Source organism: Agelaius tricolor, unplaced genomic scaffold (assembly GCF_023055355.1).
Source record: "Agelaius tricolor isolate 1412-34295 unplaced genomic scaffold, bAgeTri1.0.p SCAF_11, whole genome shotgun sequence".
In the NCBI taxonomy this organism is placed as follows: Eukaryota; Metazoa; Chordata; class Aves; order Passeriformes; family Icteridae; genus Agelaius; species Agelaius tricolor.
Window position 1 is genome coordinate 3,656,716 of NW_027269271.1, and position 14,024 is coordinate 3,670,739.

The 14,024-nt window shown below is 47.3% G+C and overlaps 1 protein-coding gene across 1 annotated transcript; it reads left to right on the forward strand.

Moving 5' to 3' along the window:
• Window positions 1-1,352: 1,352 nt before the first annotated feature.
• NPHS2 (NPHS2 stomatin family member, podocin) lies at window positions 1,353-7,064 on the forward strand. The gene is made up of 8 exons (XM_071435614.1): window positions 1,353-1,629; window positions 3,185-3,288; window positions 4,164-4,236; window positions 4,545-4,627; window positions 4,900-5,103; window positions 5,448-5,503; window positions 6,321-6,399; window positions 6,786-7,064. The coding sequence occupies exons 1-8, from the start codon at window positions 1,353-1,355 to the stop codon at window positions 7,062-7,064; spliced, it is 1,155 nt and encodes a 384-aa protein (XP_071291715.1).
• The last annotated feature ends 6,960 nt before the right edge of the window (window positions 7,065-14,024 follow it).

The window sequence follows — 14,024 nt, forward strand, 5'->3', positions numbered from 1 at the left end:
GACACCAACTGGAATCCAAAACCAGACCTGAGCTGCCTTTTCCTGCTTAAAACACCACCTGCCTTTTCAGCAGCTGGAGATCATCTCTGCCAGCCCCATGTTGGCCAAGTGATAAACAAAAAGTGGAAAGGGTTTCTGGAGCACTTCCAAAGAATATACACAGTATAAAATTATTAATTACACCCCATTTATACCCAACTTTTCTCTGCCTTTACCCCTTTCCATCCATCACCTCCCTGCTGACCTGCTGACACAGCGCCCAGCACTGCAGAGAAAGCAGGCAGCTGCTGCTCCTGCCCTCCCTGCCTGCAATATCCTGACTCCAGGTGGAGCACAAGTCTCCAATAAAGCAGGAATCTGTGGAAAAACAAGATCAGCACCTCCCCAGCTGTCCCAGCTCCCCCCAGCCACTCCTCCACAGCAGGGACTGGAATCCCTGAGCTCAGCCCTGCCCTGCTTTATGTCCCAGATGTATCTTTCTTTCTACAGTGTAATTTCTAGCCAGGTGCTGATTTCTTTAATACAGTGGGTGACTTTTTAGTGTTTCTTCCACAGGTTTCTGCACAAGTCAACACAGGCTGAGCAGCATGAAAAGAGAATTCTCCTATGTTTGCTCTGCTAGGCTCCTGCTGTGGAAAACTAGGGAAGCATTTAGGCACAAACTCTTTTGTCAATTTACAATTCAACAGCTCTAACTCTATGATGGCTCTCATATTAACACCCATTCAGGAAAGCTGGGACCAGTTACTTTCCCTCCTTGCCAAAATGTGACCCTAGAGAGAGGGGGGTTGCTGCCAATGTCCCTTCACAGCGCCAGCCAAAGGGCTTCTGGAGAGCAGAGCAGTGTGAGATGGTACTTACCCAAATGTTCACCACAACACCCTCTCCATCCACTCCTGAGTAAGCCCCTGGCCTCACCAGCAAAGGCTTTTCACCCTGGTGTCTGTTCTGGACCACTCTCACCTTTTGGTATCTTTTGGACCACATGCCTGACAGTTACTTTTAGGTTGCTTTTCAACAGCTTTGCAGAAACTATCTACTAAAAATCACTGGAATGCTTCTGATTGCATTTTATTTCCAAAAGCATAGATGCAAATAGAATATCCTCCTGGGGTCCACCTTGTCCAGGTCTAACTTTCCTTCCCATCTCCACAGCAGTGCATGCTGAGAGCAGAGCAGCTGGAAGCAGCTTGCTCACTTCACTGTCCATTATGCCTGACAAGCCTGTGATGAACTTGAAATGAGCCTCCTTGATGTGGCACCTCCCCTTCTCTCCTCCCCTGCCTGCAGCAATAAATTTGGGCACATCCTCATCCTAGCCCCGGGCAGCTGTGTGCTCCTCCTGGGCAGGGATGAGGATGGAGAAGAGGGCCCGGAGCTCTTCCAGGGAGCCCCAGAGAAGACGCCGAGAGTCCCCGGCTGCACAGAGCAAACGAGAGAAGAGAGAGAGCAGCAGAGAAGCTGGCAAAGGGAAGGGAGATGTGAAGCAGGAGAAAGCCAAGGAGACCAAGAGCACTGCGGGGAGCGATGGTAGGGTGCACACCTCCACGGTGGTGGACGTGGATGATGTGGTGTCTGATGAAGAAATGGAGGCAATGGCATTGCTGGATAGTGAGCAGCAAGAGGAAGGTATGGCTTAAAGAAGGGAAGGGGTTGGGAAACTCTGGGCTCTTTGGTGCTGCGTGGGTCACAGCGTGACTCTGCTCTCTGCATGGTGTTATCACACCATCACACCATGCACAGGTGTGGTTATCCTCAGGACAGGATATGGGAGGCTCCAGCTAGCCTCCCAGCCAGCTTCTGCAGGCTTCTTAGCCCCATCCAGCAAAGCAGTGAACCTGGATACAAGCAGTTACATTCCAAGCACCTTTCACGCTTCAGCTTGCTATTCCCCAGTTCTGTTCATGCTCTGGTCTCTTCCTTTTCTTGCTTGGCCTCCCTTAGGTGGATGGCATTGGCCTTCCTGCCAGCTCATAGCCCAAAGGACCTTGCTGCAGGGAAGAACTGCCCTTGAGGTGCACACTTCCCCTCACCTGCTGGGTAACCTTTAAGAGCAGCTCCTCTCCACGTGCTTGTTAGGCACATTCCCAGCCTGCTACAATAGAAGGGAGCAGCGTGATCCTTTTGGCAATACAACTGGGCCTGTTTGGACCCAGCATCACCACAGGCATGGCAGGTGTCCATTACAAGAGGCAGCACCACTTGTGCTCTTCCCTGCTAGCACCTCTGCTGCCCCAGAGTGACACAAAGGTTCAGACTTGCTCCTGACTCCCTGGGAACAAGCTTCATCTTTCTGCCTCCATTACAGGAATTGTAGCTATTGGGCAGAGCTTAGGAGCTCTAGTGACTACACAGGTTCTTGGGATCTGAAGCTCCCTCAGGACCAGATGTTTCTATAAAATATTTCAAAGGCAGAGGAGCAGGGATGGAAGGGTTGGAAGGGATTAAAAATGGGAAGGGTGCTAACTTCACAGCTGGAAATCCTGATCCACTTTCTGGCTCCATCTGTTTTCATGCCATACCTGTCAATTTTTCCCTCAGACAGAAGCACAACAAAGGGCAGCCAGAGCAAGATGACCCACACTCACTTTGGGGAGATGTAGAAAGTAATAATAATCTGGACTGACCATGCCAGTCACCCTCCAGCACCTTGAGGTGACTTCTTAGAACACAGGAAGATTTTACTGGCACCAGAGGCATATGGGAACTGGGATGCAGCTAAAATCCTATTCCAAAACAACCTGAAATACTCTGATAGAGAAGGGCACTTCAGGATGTGCATGTTTAAAGCTCTCTCTTATTTGTGATCTTTGTCTTTAGCTCATCTTTCCAGATAAACTTCAGGGATGCCAGCTCAGCAAAGCTGCCCATTCCAAGCCTTTCAACCCTGCTTTGTAGCCCCAATTCTTCAAGATGAAGTCTGCTTTCTAGTCAAGCAACCATGGAGAAGCATGGCTCAGTTTTTGCCAGTAAAGCAGAGACAAAATCTGTCCATCCATCCTTGCTACTCCTGGCAATCTGGAGCAGGGAGTGTTCCTTAACTCAACTCCAGAGCCAAGTGGTTCATTTACAATGAGTCCAGGCAAACCACAGCAGTGAAGGTGATGTGTGCAGGCACTTGTCAGGCTATCAGTATTTTGGAAGCAGTCCTCTTCTAACATAGTCCTGTTGGATTTCTCCCCAGGTGTAAAGTCTCCTGGTCTGGGTGTCTGTGAGTGGCTTTTGACCATCTTGTCTTTCCTGTTCATCATACTGACCTTCCCCATTTCTGTCTGGTTCTGCATGAAGGTGAGAATTGCCATGGGGCCTCTCAGGATTTGGTGCCTGATCTGGATGTCACACACTGATTCAGCCTGTGTTGGACATAAGCATAAAGTGTTTTTTGGTATAAGGCCCCTATTTATACCTCTTCAACTCATCATTAGTTTTGATTTGTCCTTTATCACATGTTGCTACAGCACAGGGGTCCTACCATTGCCTATCAAATATTCCTGCTGAAATACCAGCAGGAAGGAAAACTTGCAATTTTTTTACAACAAATTGCAAGTGTGTTCACTTTCAGACACATCCCTCAGCCTACCTAGCCCAGACATGGCTGCATTACAGCAGCAGGGTAAATAGGCTTTAAATTTAAAAATTTTAAGAGAAATTGATCTCTCAGTTAATAGCAGATTTTCCTTCTTCGTCTCATTTTTATTCAGATTTATAGCATGGCTACAAGTAGGCACTTGTAGGCATTTGATTCCCGCTTCTCAGGAAATTTCACATTTGTCTCGTTATCAACAAGAATGTCAGTATTGCTGCTTAGCTCTTAGGATGAGCATGTTTGCCTTGGAGGGAAACAAACAATGTGGAATGTTTTAACTTGGGTTATTTAAGTTTGGCTATAGGGAAGCAAAATGCTGGATCCTCTTGGGAAACTCTGAGTGGGTCTAACATGGGCTGCTCTCCCCAAATCTCTGTCTGTCACAGGGCTGCTGATATACAAGGCTGGCCAGTAGTTCTGGGCAAAGGGTAAAGTAACTCAGTGACAGGTGATGCCACAAGCACTGAAATCCTCCCTTTTCAGAGCTTTTCCAGAGTAAACTTCCTCCCATGCTGGTCAGGCTGCTTTCCCCAGTCCTACTTCTTCCTCTGCAGCCTGGATTTGTTTCCCTCTGCAGGTGGTGCGGGAGTATGAGAGAGCCATTGTTTTCCGACTGGGCCACCTCCTTCCTGGCAGAGCCAAAGGACCTGGTGAGGTGTTCACTGAGCTCCCCCCAGCCACACTGCTCCTCTTCTGCATGCCTTACCAGAGCTCACATGCTGGGGCCCTCCAAGCAGACATGGCCAGACAGGAGATTTGATGGATTTTGTTCTCTTCCTTTTAAGGGCCAGTAGTTTCTGATGCCTTTTCCATCACAGAAACAGCCTGAAAGTTTGAGTCTATGTATTGCTGTTCTTTTGTAGTTCTGCATGCTGAACCCTCTCCTGTTCTCCAAAACAGCAGAGGTAATTTTTGTAGTTCTGATGATGAACCTGATGTCTTTCTCTTCCTCCCACAGGCCTTTTCTTTTTCCTTCCCTGCTTGGACACCTATCACAAGATAGACCTCCGCCTCAAAACCCTAGAGATCCCCTTCCATCAGGTATGGCTGACACCCCCTCTCTATATTAATTTTGGTATCTTTTAAATGTTAAATCATATGCTTCCAACCTTCATCCTTGCCAATAAAAGTTTATAAAAACATCTCAAAGTAACCTCTAGTTTGCCCAAGATCAGTCAGTAGCAGAGGTGGAAGCTACAAAGACTTAACCATTCAGCCAGTCTTCATCATTCTCTCAGTTGTGTGCTTTTCTTTTCTGTGCTACCTTAGAGTTGCCAGAACCAGTTCCATCTCCCCTAATGTCTTCTACTTAGGTGGTGACCAAAGACATGGTTACTTTGGAGATAGATGCTGTCTGCTACTACCGGCTGGAAAACGCCTCTCTTCTCCTGACCACGCTGACCAGCATCTCCAGTGCCATCCAGCTGCTGGTGCAGACCACCACCAAGCGCCTCCTGGCACACCAAGCCTTCTCTGAGCTTCTGCTGGAGAGGAAGAACATCAGCCAGGAGATAAAGGTGCTTCCGTGGGGAGGGAGAGGGCAAAGCAAAGGGTGAATTGAGGCTCCACAAGAAGCTCAGGTGGCCACTCCCTCAGAGTCACAGACACTGGTTTGAAGAAGGCTTCCACACTGGGAATCAGTGTGGACTCCAGTTAAATCACCCTAAACTCCTGGGGTTAACACAAATGGGAAGTGAGGGCAGTAATTTTATTTCTGAGGGGCCTTGCCCAGTAGCACACTGGACCTGATAAATCTGCCTTACATTCCTGCAATTAAATCCCTGCCCTGTGTTGCTCCCTGTAAGGGGCCTAGGCCAGGTCTGCTGTTCTCCCCATGCTCCAAAAACATTTGTCTTCACAGGTGGCTTTGGATGCAGTCACAGGCTGCTGGGGGATCAAAGTGGAGAGAATAGAAATGTAGGTAGGAAATGCTGGTAGAAGGGAATTCTCTCTCCTTTTGCAAGTACCTGTCCTGTGCTGCTTGCTGTTGCCTGCTCCTCTTCCTGCTTTGCCTCTGGCTCTCTCCCTGCAGGTGTTCTGCACAAGGTAGAGCCTCACCTCCCACCTTCCTATTTTCCCTGCCCTTTTCAGCCTCTGCCTCATGTAAAATTTCCATATCTGTTCTTTCTCCTGCCCTGACAGCCAGAGCAGGATCCTTAGCTGGGATCTCATCAGCCTTTCACTGCTGCTGCAGGCAGAGTTTGCACCCAATTTTGGTAGCCCAAAAGGCACAGCAAGGCACTGAACTCTTCATGTCCCACTCTAGATCAAAGGCCCTGGGGGCTCAGCCCTGGTAGGGATGGGCTCATCACTAAAGTCTGTGCAGAAGGGTGGGACACACTGATCACAGAGAGGGACATGGAAGAGAGAGCCAAGCAGTGAATGAATAAATCTGTGAACAGAACATTCCTGTGCCTGTCTTGAGAGCTGTCTCCTAGTGGAGTCTCTGCTGCCTCACAAAGAGTGAGCTTAAACTATGAGCCTCAGAGACACAAAGAGATCTCCCTGCTGGCTGGTGATCATGCCTGGTCACTAGAAAACCAGGCTGAAAGAGAAGGTTGGGAATGGAGATAGAAGGCTGAAGTGAGACATGCAAAGAGGGACACCCAGGGACAAAGAATATGAATGAGCTGCTCTGCAGAGACTGACTGAGCCCATCCCAAGCCTCAGCCTGACCATCCAGTGCTGCCAGGAGAGCCAAGAGCCCAGCTAATGCCTGTCTTTACTACCACAGCAACAACGTGCAGCTGCCTGCTGAACTCCGGCAGTCCCTGGCTGTGGAAGCAGAGGCCCAGAGACAGGCCAAAGTGCGGGTATGCCAACATCTGAACGCTTCTCATCTCCTTCCAAAGCATTCCTCCTCCCTTTCCCACCTCTGGTTTGAGGGCCCTGTGTGTGCCCACAGGCACACAGCTCTGGGTTGAGGTGTTTCCTTTAATTCCTGAACAAGAGCTGAGTCTATCTAACAAGGGGAACTCAGTTGTGAGCTCTGATGGGCCTGGTAAAAACATCCAGACATGAGCTTCCAGACTTCTGGCAATGCCAAGAGGTTAGTACATGCTGTGATCTTCAAGGAGCAGGAATATTATAATCACACTGACCCCCAAAATTTCATCATGGCAATCTTCCTCTGTACCAAGCAGTCTGTGCCCCCTCACTCCCAGCCTCACAGAGCCTTCCTTCTTCCCCTGCTTGGTAGGTGATTGCTGCAGAGGGGGAAAAGGCTGCTTCCGAGTCCCTGCGGATGGCAGCTGAGATCCTGTCCAGTGCTCCAGCCGCTGCTCAGCTCCGTTATCTCCATGCACTGCACTCCCTTACCACAGAGAAACCTGCTGCTTTCATCTTGCCCTTGCCTCTGGATGCCATGAACCTGGTCTCTCCAGCTACCCACAGCTCTCCAGCTGTGAGCAGCCTGCTTACAGACACCACAAAGCTCCCAGAAAATCCAAAAGACAAGAAGGACTCACCCATGCTCTGAGAGAATTGATTCTCACCTTGCTCCTGCTCAGAAAGGAGCAAGAAGGCTGGCCAACCATCAGGTTGTGACCTGGAGGCAGGAGGGAAAGCAGCCCATGCCTGCAATATAAAGTGGATTGTACATGGAAAAAGCCTCTACTTGTTTTGGAAAAGAACAAATGTGGTGTGCAAGGAGCAGGCCTGGCAAGTGTGTGAGCAGGGAGTTGAGGGAAGTGGGGTGTCTCCCTTCCCCTCCACAGAGCCAGATGCACCTTGACACGTTACAGCCTGGCTCACATCATGGGGTGTGATCCATCTTGCCCCATCACCTTGCAAGGAAGGACAGACCTTCCCCTATGTCCTTACATGTGCCCCATCCACAAAGCAGACAGGTGGGAGTGGGAGCATGACAATCTGTGGGGGAACAGCACACAGGCAGGGTGCTGGGTGCTGCCATCCTGTAAGGAGGGAAAGGTCCTTGTGGTGTCCTGGATATGGGATTTCATTTACCACCACGTACATCCCCATAACCAGGCGTTTAGCCCTAGTTCTGAAGTAGGACAAAAAGGAAGAAGGTGAGAGGGAAGCCTTTAAAGCTTGGTGCTTCCCTGCCGGGCACATCTGCTGTGCAGAGGAAAGGCTGTGCTGCTGCTCGCTTCCACAGGGTGGTGAGGCAGGACAACGTCTGAGCTCGTGGGCACTTCAAAACGTTAGGGTGACGTGACCAGTTTAACCAACGCCCCCTGGGCTGACAAGGGGAACCCGGCACCACTGGCTGAGAGCCTCGGGAACCGTAACACCTTTGCCCGCAGGCAGCTGCCTTGGTAATTTTCACACACAGAAAACAGAGTTCTCAAAAATCCTAGAAGCCACAAAACTCCATCTTTCCTGCCTACAGCTGTTTGAAATGGCCAGGAACCTACAGGAACCTACAGTCCTTTCCCTTGGCAAATATCTGACGCACTGTCAAAGGAAATATCCCTGCACTCAGGTTTTCTGATCCTGGTGCCCTTTATGTGGGCGTCAGCTCTGGTCCTGCCCTTTTACTTGACCTACAGTATTTCCCCTTGCTTCAAAGCAGATCTCCCTGCACAGCCATTCCCAGCACCACTGTTCTGCTGGTGGTGTCCTGTGCAGGTCAAGATAGAGGGCGCTTTGTTGCCTTTCTTTTAATTGTCCCACATTGCTGGTCATGATGCCGGTGCCTAGCAGGGGATACTCAGCCAGTCGCTCACTCTTGAATTTTCATTTATTCACAGCTCTTTACCTGCTGGTAACTCTAACTGCTCCCATGACTGCTCCACAGTCTACAGATATTTGCCAGCATTTTTACAGCAAGGACAGCTGGCCAACCAGCCCTCTTACAAGTGGGTGGGAAGTGGGACAAATCCACCTCTGAACTGGGCGGTGACCACACAAGCACCTGACCTGCAAGTGTAACCTCCCAGTTACATCGTTTGCCACTGTAACCCTCCCAGGGGAGGGGGCAGCAGGATCACTGTGGCTCCTGCTGGTGTGGCTGTGATACACCTCAGGAGTGATCTGCTCACAGAAAATTAGCTCCGGGAAGTTGAATGGCTCTGTCATCTTCCACTGGGGAACATGAGCTGTGCAGTTACTCCTCTAAAGCTGGTTCTGCTTATTTCTCATGCTGCTGGAATAGGCCCTTCTTTCCCAACCTCAAGGACATAAGGGCAAAAGGGCCTAACATTACAGAGTGAGCTACAGCTGATCCTTTCTCTGGACACTTCTTTGGCTGCATTTCTAACTCCGTGTAAAATGATCCATCCCCACCAAGATCATTGGCACAGGAAGGACCAACAGCTTTACAGATAAAGTCTCAAAGGAACAACACTTAGCCCAAGAACTGATGTCAGGAGACACACAGCACTATGTCAGGGCACACCCATCACCCTGTTTGCACTTGAATCTGCAGAAGCCAGGCATGGGTTTTTCAAACTTTCTTACAGAAAAGGCAAATTATAGCTAAGGGCATCCTCAGTTCCAAAAAGCATGCCTTGTTCCAGTAGGATCTTCTCTCTTTTACATGTACAGAGCCAGCAAAAACTTGTCATTTTACCACCTGGAGATACTATGCTCAAAAGCCTCGCAGAAGGAAAACCTAGTTTAAAAATGTACTTAAGGATTAGTGATAGAAGAAGTTTCCAAGGGAGAATTTACTCTGAGGGAGTTGGCAGGTGTTGTCTGCGCCAATGTGATTCCTGAGAGTTTCACTGCCTGCTCTTCCAAGCTGAGAATGGGTCAAATTGCAGTCATCCCAATTCTTGTACATTTTCCTCCTAATCAGTCAGACAGCTGGTAGCTGAATCATCTGAAGCTCAGAGGATGAAGAGGGTACTCACTATCAGATACATAACCAGGCCATGCTGGCACTGAGGTAAAAAACCCTCTTGATATGAGAGGGAAGAGCTGCAAACAACTTGCTTGCATGATCCAACACGGATGAGACAGAATGAAATAAAGCAGCAAGAAGAGATTGATGAGTGCCAACAGGAGGGTCACAAGCAAGAGAGGTGTGTTGAGTAGAAATTTGAAGTAGCAATTGTTTTACAAGGATGACAAACTACAGAACTGTGGGAGGAGGCAGAGGACAAGCAAGACACTTGTGGAAATGGCAGAGGCAGGAAGAAGAACAGCATAAATGCTGAAATGGCAGAGACATGTCAGGGTAGTAGGTAAGGAGTAACAGCAATGGATCAGGGTGAAATGCCACTAGGAATGAGCACTAAGACACTACTCAGTCATTGCTGTTCTTCAGTGTTTGCTTTTTATGGATCTCTTGGGCTGGCCAGAGGTAGAAGCTTTGGGACTTGAGCAGGCCATGACTTCTGAGATATTTTCTTGGAAATTTTTCAGAAAGGAAAAACAGCAAGCCAAAGCCATTAAAAATACCACAAAGTTAAAATATACCCAAGGTATCACATCCTTAACAAACAAGTTAGCCCCTCCTCTCATTCTGAAGTCAAAGGGACAAGATACACTAAAGGACTAAGGGAAGAAATTTTAATTACCACTCTTTCTCCTTCTCCACATTTAAATCTTGTGGATCTAGTTAAGAAAGAACACAAGGAAATGCTTTCATGCCTAATAAGCTTGTGACCTAAGGAACTCACTGCTACACCATGTGGGCAAGAACAGTAGGTAAGCAGTGTTCAAATACCTCCTAGAGAAAGCAAGAGTGTTGTGCTATAAACACAAAAGATCTGAGGCCTCTGGAACATAATTTCTTTCTAATCCAAAATCAGTGATCCTAAACAGATCTTCTTGACTGTCACAGGGAGTACTCACTCACAAGGAACATGATGCCAATTACAGTGATCTCCTAGATATAGACCCTATGTTACATGTCAAAATCAAAATTAGTTTCTCTCCAAACCAGACCATGTTCAGCAGTCTTTTTCTGCCCTGATCTAGAATCATGTTAAAAGCCTCTTTGCTTGACCACTGACACAGTTGAGACAAAACCCCAGGATGTGTCCAGCAGGAGAAGGTTCTGCATTAGGGTTAGATGAGTGAGGTGTCCTCAAAGATTGCTTCAGTCTCCAAATCTGGAAAAAAGTTCAGAATATTGATTATCCTGACTTTGCCTTTTCTTGTTTGTTGCTTTTTGGATGCCTTCCTTGTCTTTCTCCAGCTTGCTCTCTAGCTCTTGATTCCCTGCAGAGCTTCTTCCTGCTTCTCCTCAAGACCTTCAAATCTTTCCTCTGTATTCTGAGCACGGATCTCTGTTTCTTTGAAACACAGAGGCAAAGTCAATGCAAAAACATGAAATCTAAGGAGCTGCTGTCAGGAGACCCAAGAGAAAGATCTGGAGAGCTGAAGAGTCCAGTGGGATTGGCTGACTCTATAAAACATGCTTATGGTTTCAGAGAAGGGCATTATTAAAAGATTTACAAAGGATTTTATGGCACATCTATGTAAACCTTGCAAATTTAATTAATTATAAAACTTGGTGTTTGCTAGCAGAGGGTGAGATGCTGATCTTCAACTGTGAGAGGATAAAAACAGAGCAGAGTTTGTTCTATTAGCAGGGCTAATGAGATGGGGTTTCCCTGGTTAATGCAAGCTCTCAGACAAAATAAGCACCTGCCTGAAATGAAACCCTGCCCTGCTCAGGCCTCCAGCACAGGACCAGTACTCAGAGCAGCTGCACTTGCAGACGTTCCAGGGCTGCCAGGACTTCAAAGTCTTCCTGAGAAAAGGAAGTGGAGAACTTGTTGGCAGCCACCTCCCTCTGGTTGGAAAGGGAAAAAACCTTTGTTTAAGTGAATGTGAAACCAACAATGCCACATTTCATCAGCAGTGTGTGCCTGGTTTCATGCCAGTGTCTCAGCTCACAGTCCCAACCCAGGCTAGAGCTCTTGTCAGCAAAACATGGAAAGCCAGAGGCCAGGTCAGGCACTGAATGAATCTTGGCATTAAAAACAGACTAAAATCCTTTTCTGATGCAGATATGAAAATCTCACTGCCTCATAGTCTTGGATTGCTGGTGTAATCACTGGGTTACAGAGGTTGGAGAAGGCTGTAGCTCAACCAGGAGCAAAAGAAACCTCAAAACACTCACCAAAATATTTGAAGAACAGAAAGAAGCAGCTCCTTACAGGGTCCAACAGGCATAAGTCAGCTTTCAACTATGATTTTTCAGTAAAAGTAACTCTTGAGAGGCTCCTGCTCTAAGCCTTGGAAGGTAAGTGTGATTTCCAGGGACTTATATCTGTAAAACAAATCAAATCCATAAAGAAATGCTCCTGCATCTTCCACTGGCATGCAGAACTGCTGCCCTTGGTCAGAAAATTCATACCAGCACCTGGCTGCTGCTGAAAGAGAAAAGGAAATAAGAGAAAAGGAAAAAAGAAAAAAGTAGGAGATACCATTGGCCTAGTGGCATTCAGGGCAGTTGTAGGGCCACATGTCACATCACATACTGTGAGTAATAAATAAAAAGGTCCTGCTGGAAAGTAGCACATTGCATCTACTACAGTCACCTGCATAATAGCATCTTCCTCTTTTACTTCTAATCTTTCTTTCTCTGCTATGGATTTCCTATTGTTGTTGGCATCTTCACCTGCAAACTGTTCTTGAGTTGAAGAAATTATAGTCCTTAAAGTCCCTGAAGTTCAGCTTTAGTTGCAATTCCCGTAAGGCACCGTCAGGATCAGGTTAGTGATGTCCTCCATTTGTCCATGCAAATAACCCAGGCAAAGCCAGCTGGTGTCTGAGTTTCTCTTGCATCTATCTAGACTTAAACTCCAGCCACCTAGGGAGTCCTGGCTGTAGATATTTCTAAATACAAATGAAAAGGCCAATTACTTAACATTACATCAGCAGCAGGAAAAAGAGAAGCAGCACGAAAGCTGCAGCACTGGCTGTACACTGGAGTCAAGAACAACATCACTCTGCCTTGGGACTGAGTTCAGAATCAATGGGAACAAATTATCCTAGACAATAAATCTAATTCCATTTCCTTGTCATCTGAAAGCAACCTGCTTTTTCATGAAAGCAGACTAATGCCAGGCCAGCCATCTATATAATGCAGCCCATTGTCATAGGCAGTCTCAAACATCCTTCCACATAAGGAATTAAATCAGAAGCTCAGCCTGATCTCCTGGGCAAGGCAAGCTCCAGGACTGCAGCAAAAATCCACCTCAATGGTGAAGCAAAAGCCATCATGCACCATGGGGAGCTGATCTGGGAGGGTGGTAAAACTGAGACACTCACAGGACAAGCAGTCTGCTGTCACATCACAGCAAATCCACCAGCCACAGGACCAGTTTTCTGTGCAGCTCAATCACCTGCACAGAGCATCAGAGCAAACCTAAAACCACTAATGAACAACTGGTCTTGCTAAGTAATCAGAAGTCAGTGTATTTCACATAAATCAATGTCCTACCTCATTCGATTTGCAAACTGGTCCAATGACAGAAATGTTTATTTGTACCATTTTTTTCTTCCATATTCATTACAAACACATCTTTTCCAGCTATGGATCTACCCTTCTCCCAGCTCTTGTTTAGGATCATATGCTGTTTATCAGCCATGTTCTCATATCCAGAATTCAGCAACAAACCAAAAATCACACACTACACTGCAACCCTAGAGAAACACTTCCTAGGAATCTACAGCCTTAGGAGAAGGAAATTAAACCACAGAGAGCCAGCAGGCCCAGCTGCTCTCTGAACAGGAAACATCAGTGCTATTCCAGAGGAAATTCTTACTAAGGGTGAAACAATAAATTTGTGCTCATGCACTGTACAGCAGACCTTGCAGCTACTTTTAGAGGAGCTCTCCTCTGCTCCTTTGGCTGGCAGACAAAAACCACAACTCAAACAGGAAAGAAAGTATCGAAATAGAAACAAGTGTCTTCACAACTGTGCTCTGGCCAGAGGGAGACCAAAGGAAAGACTGGATTCTAGATAGAAAGCTCTTATCCCTAGCAACTGGAGTCTTGTGCTTCCTTTTTCGGGAAGAACATCATTAATTCAAAAACAGAACGCACTGTTGGATCTGACAAAAAATCCCCAGGTACCACCAAAGAAAGCCCCAAACCCAGAAGCAAAATGACCTCCAGACCTGAAGGATCTCCTGTCTCAAAGATATCTTTTGCTTCCCAGCTCAAAACCCCCCAGTATATTTAAGCACACCATATGCTGGAAACCTGACACAGGCTTTTTTGTTAATGCCCTGGTTGTGGGCAAACCTGGCATTCACAAGGAAACTTGCACATACACATTATGGATGTGCTCTGCAAATTATTTATTTCTTGATGATATTTACCAAAGACAATGGAGCACCATGGAGAAGAATATGCCCCCACATATCTGACTCTGTATGAATCACTCATTTTGGTGGGTTTTTTTCCAAATGTCAAGATTTCCAAAGCAGGTGGCAGTTCTGAGGGAGATGGGGGTGTTCCAGGAAGGATATTGAAATCTCCAACTGTTTCCACAGGGGTTGCCAAACC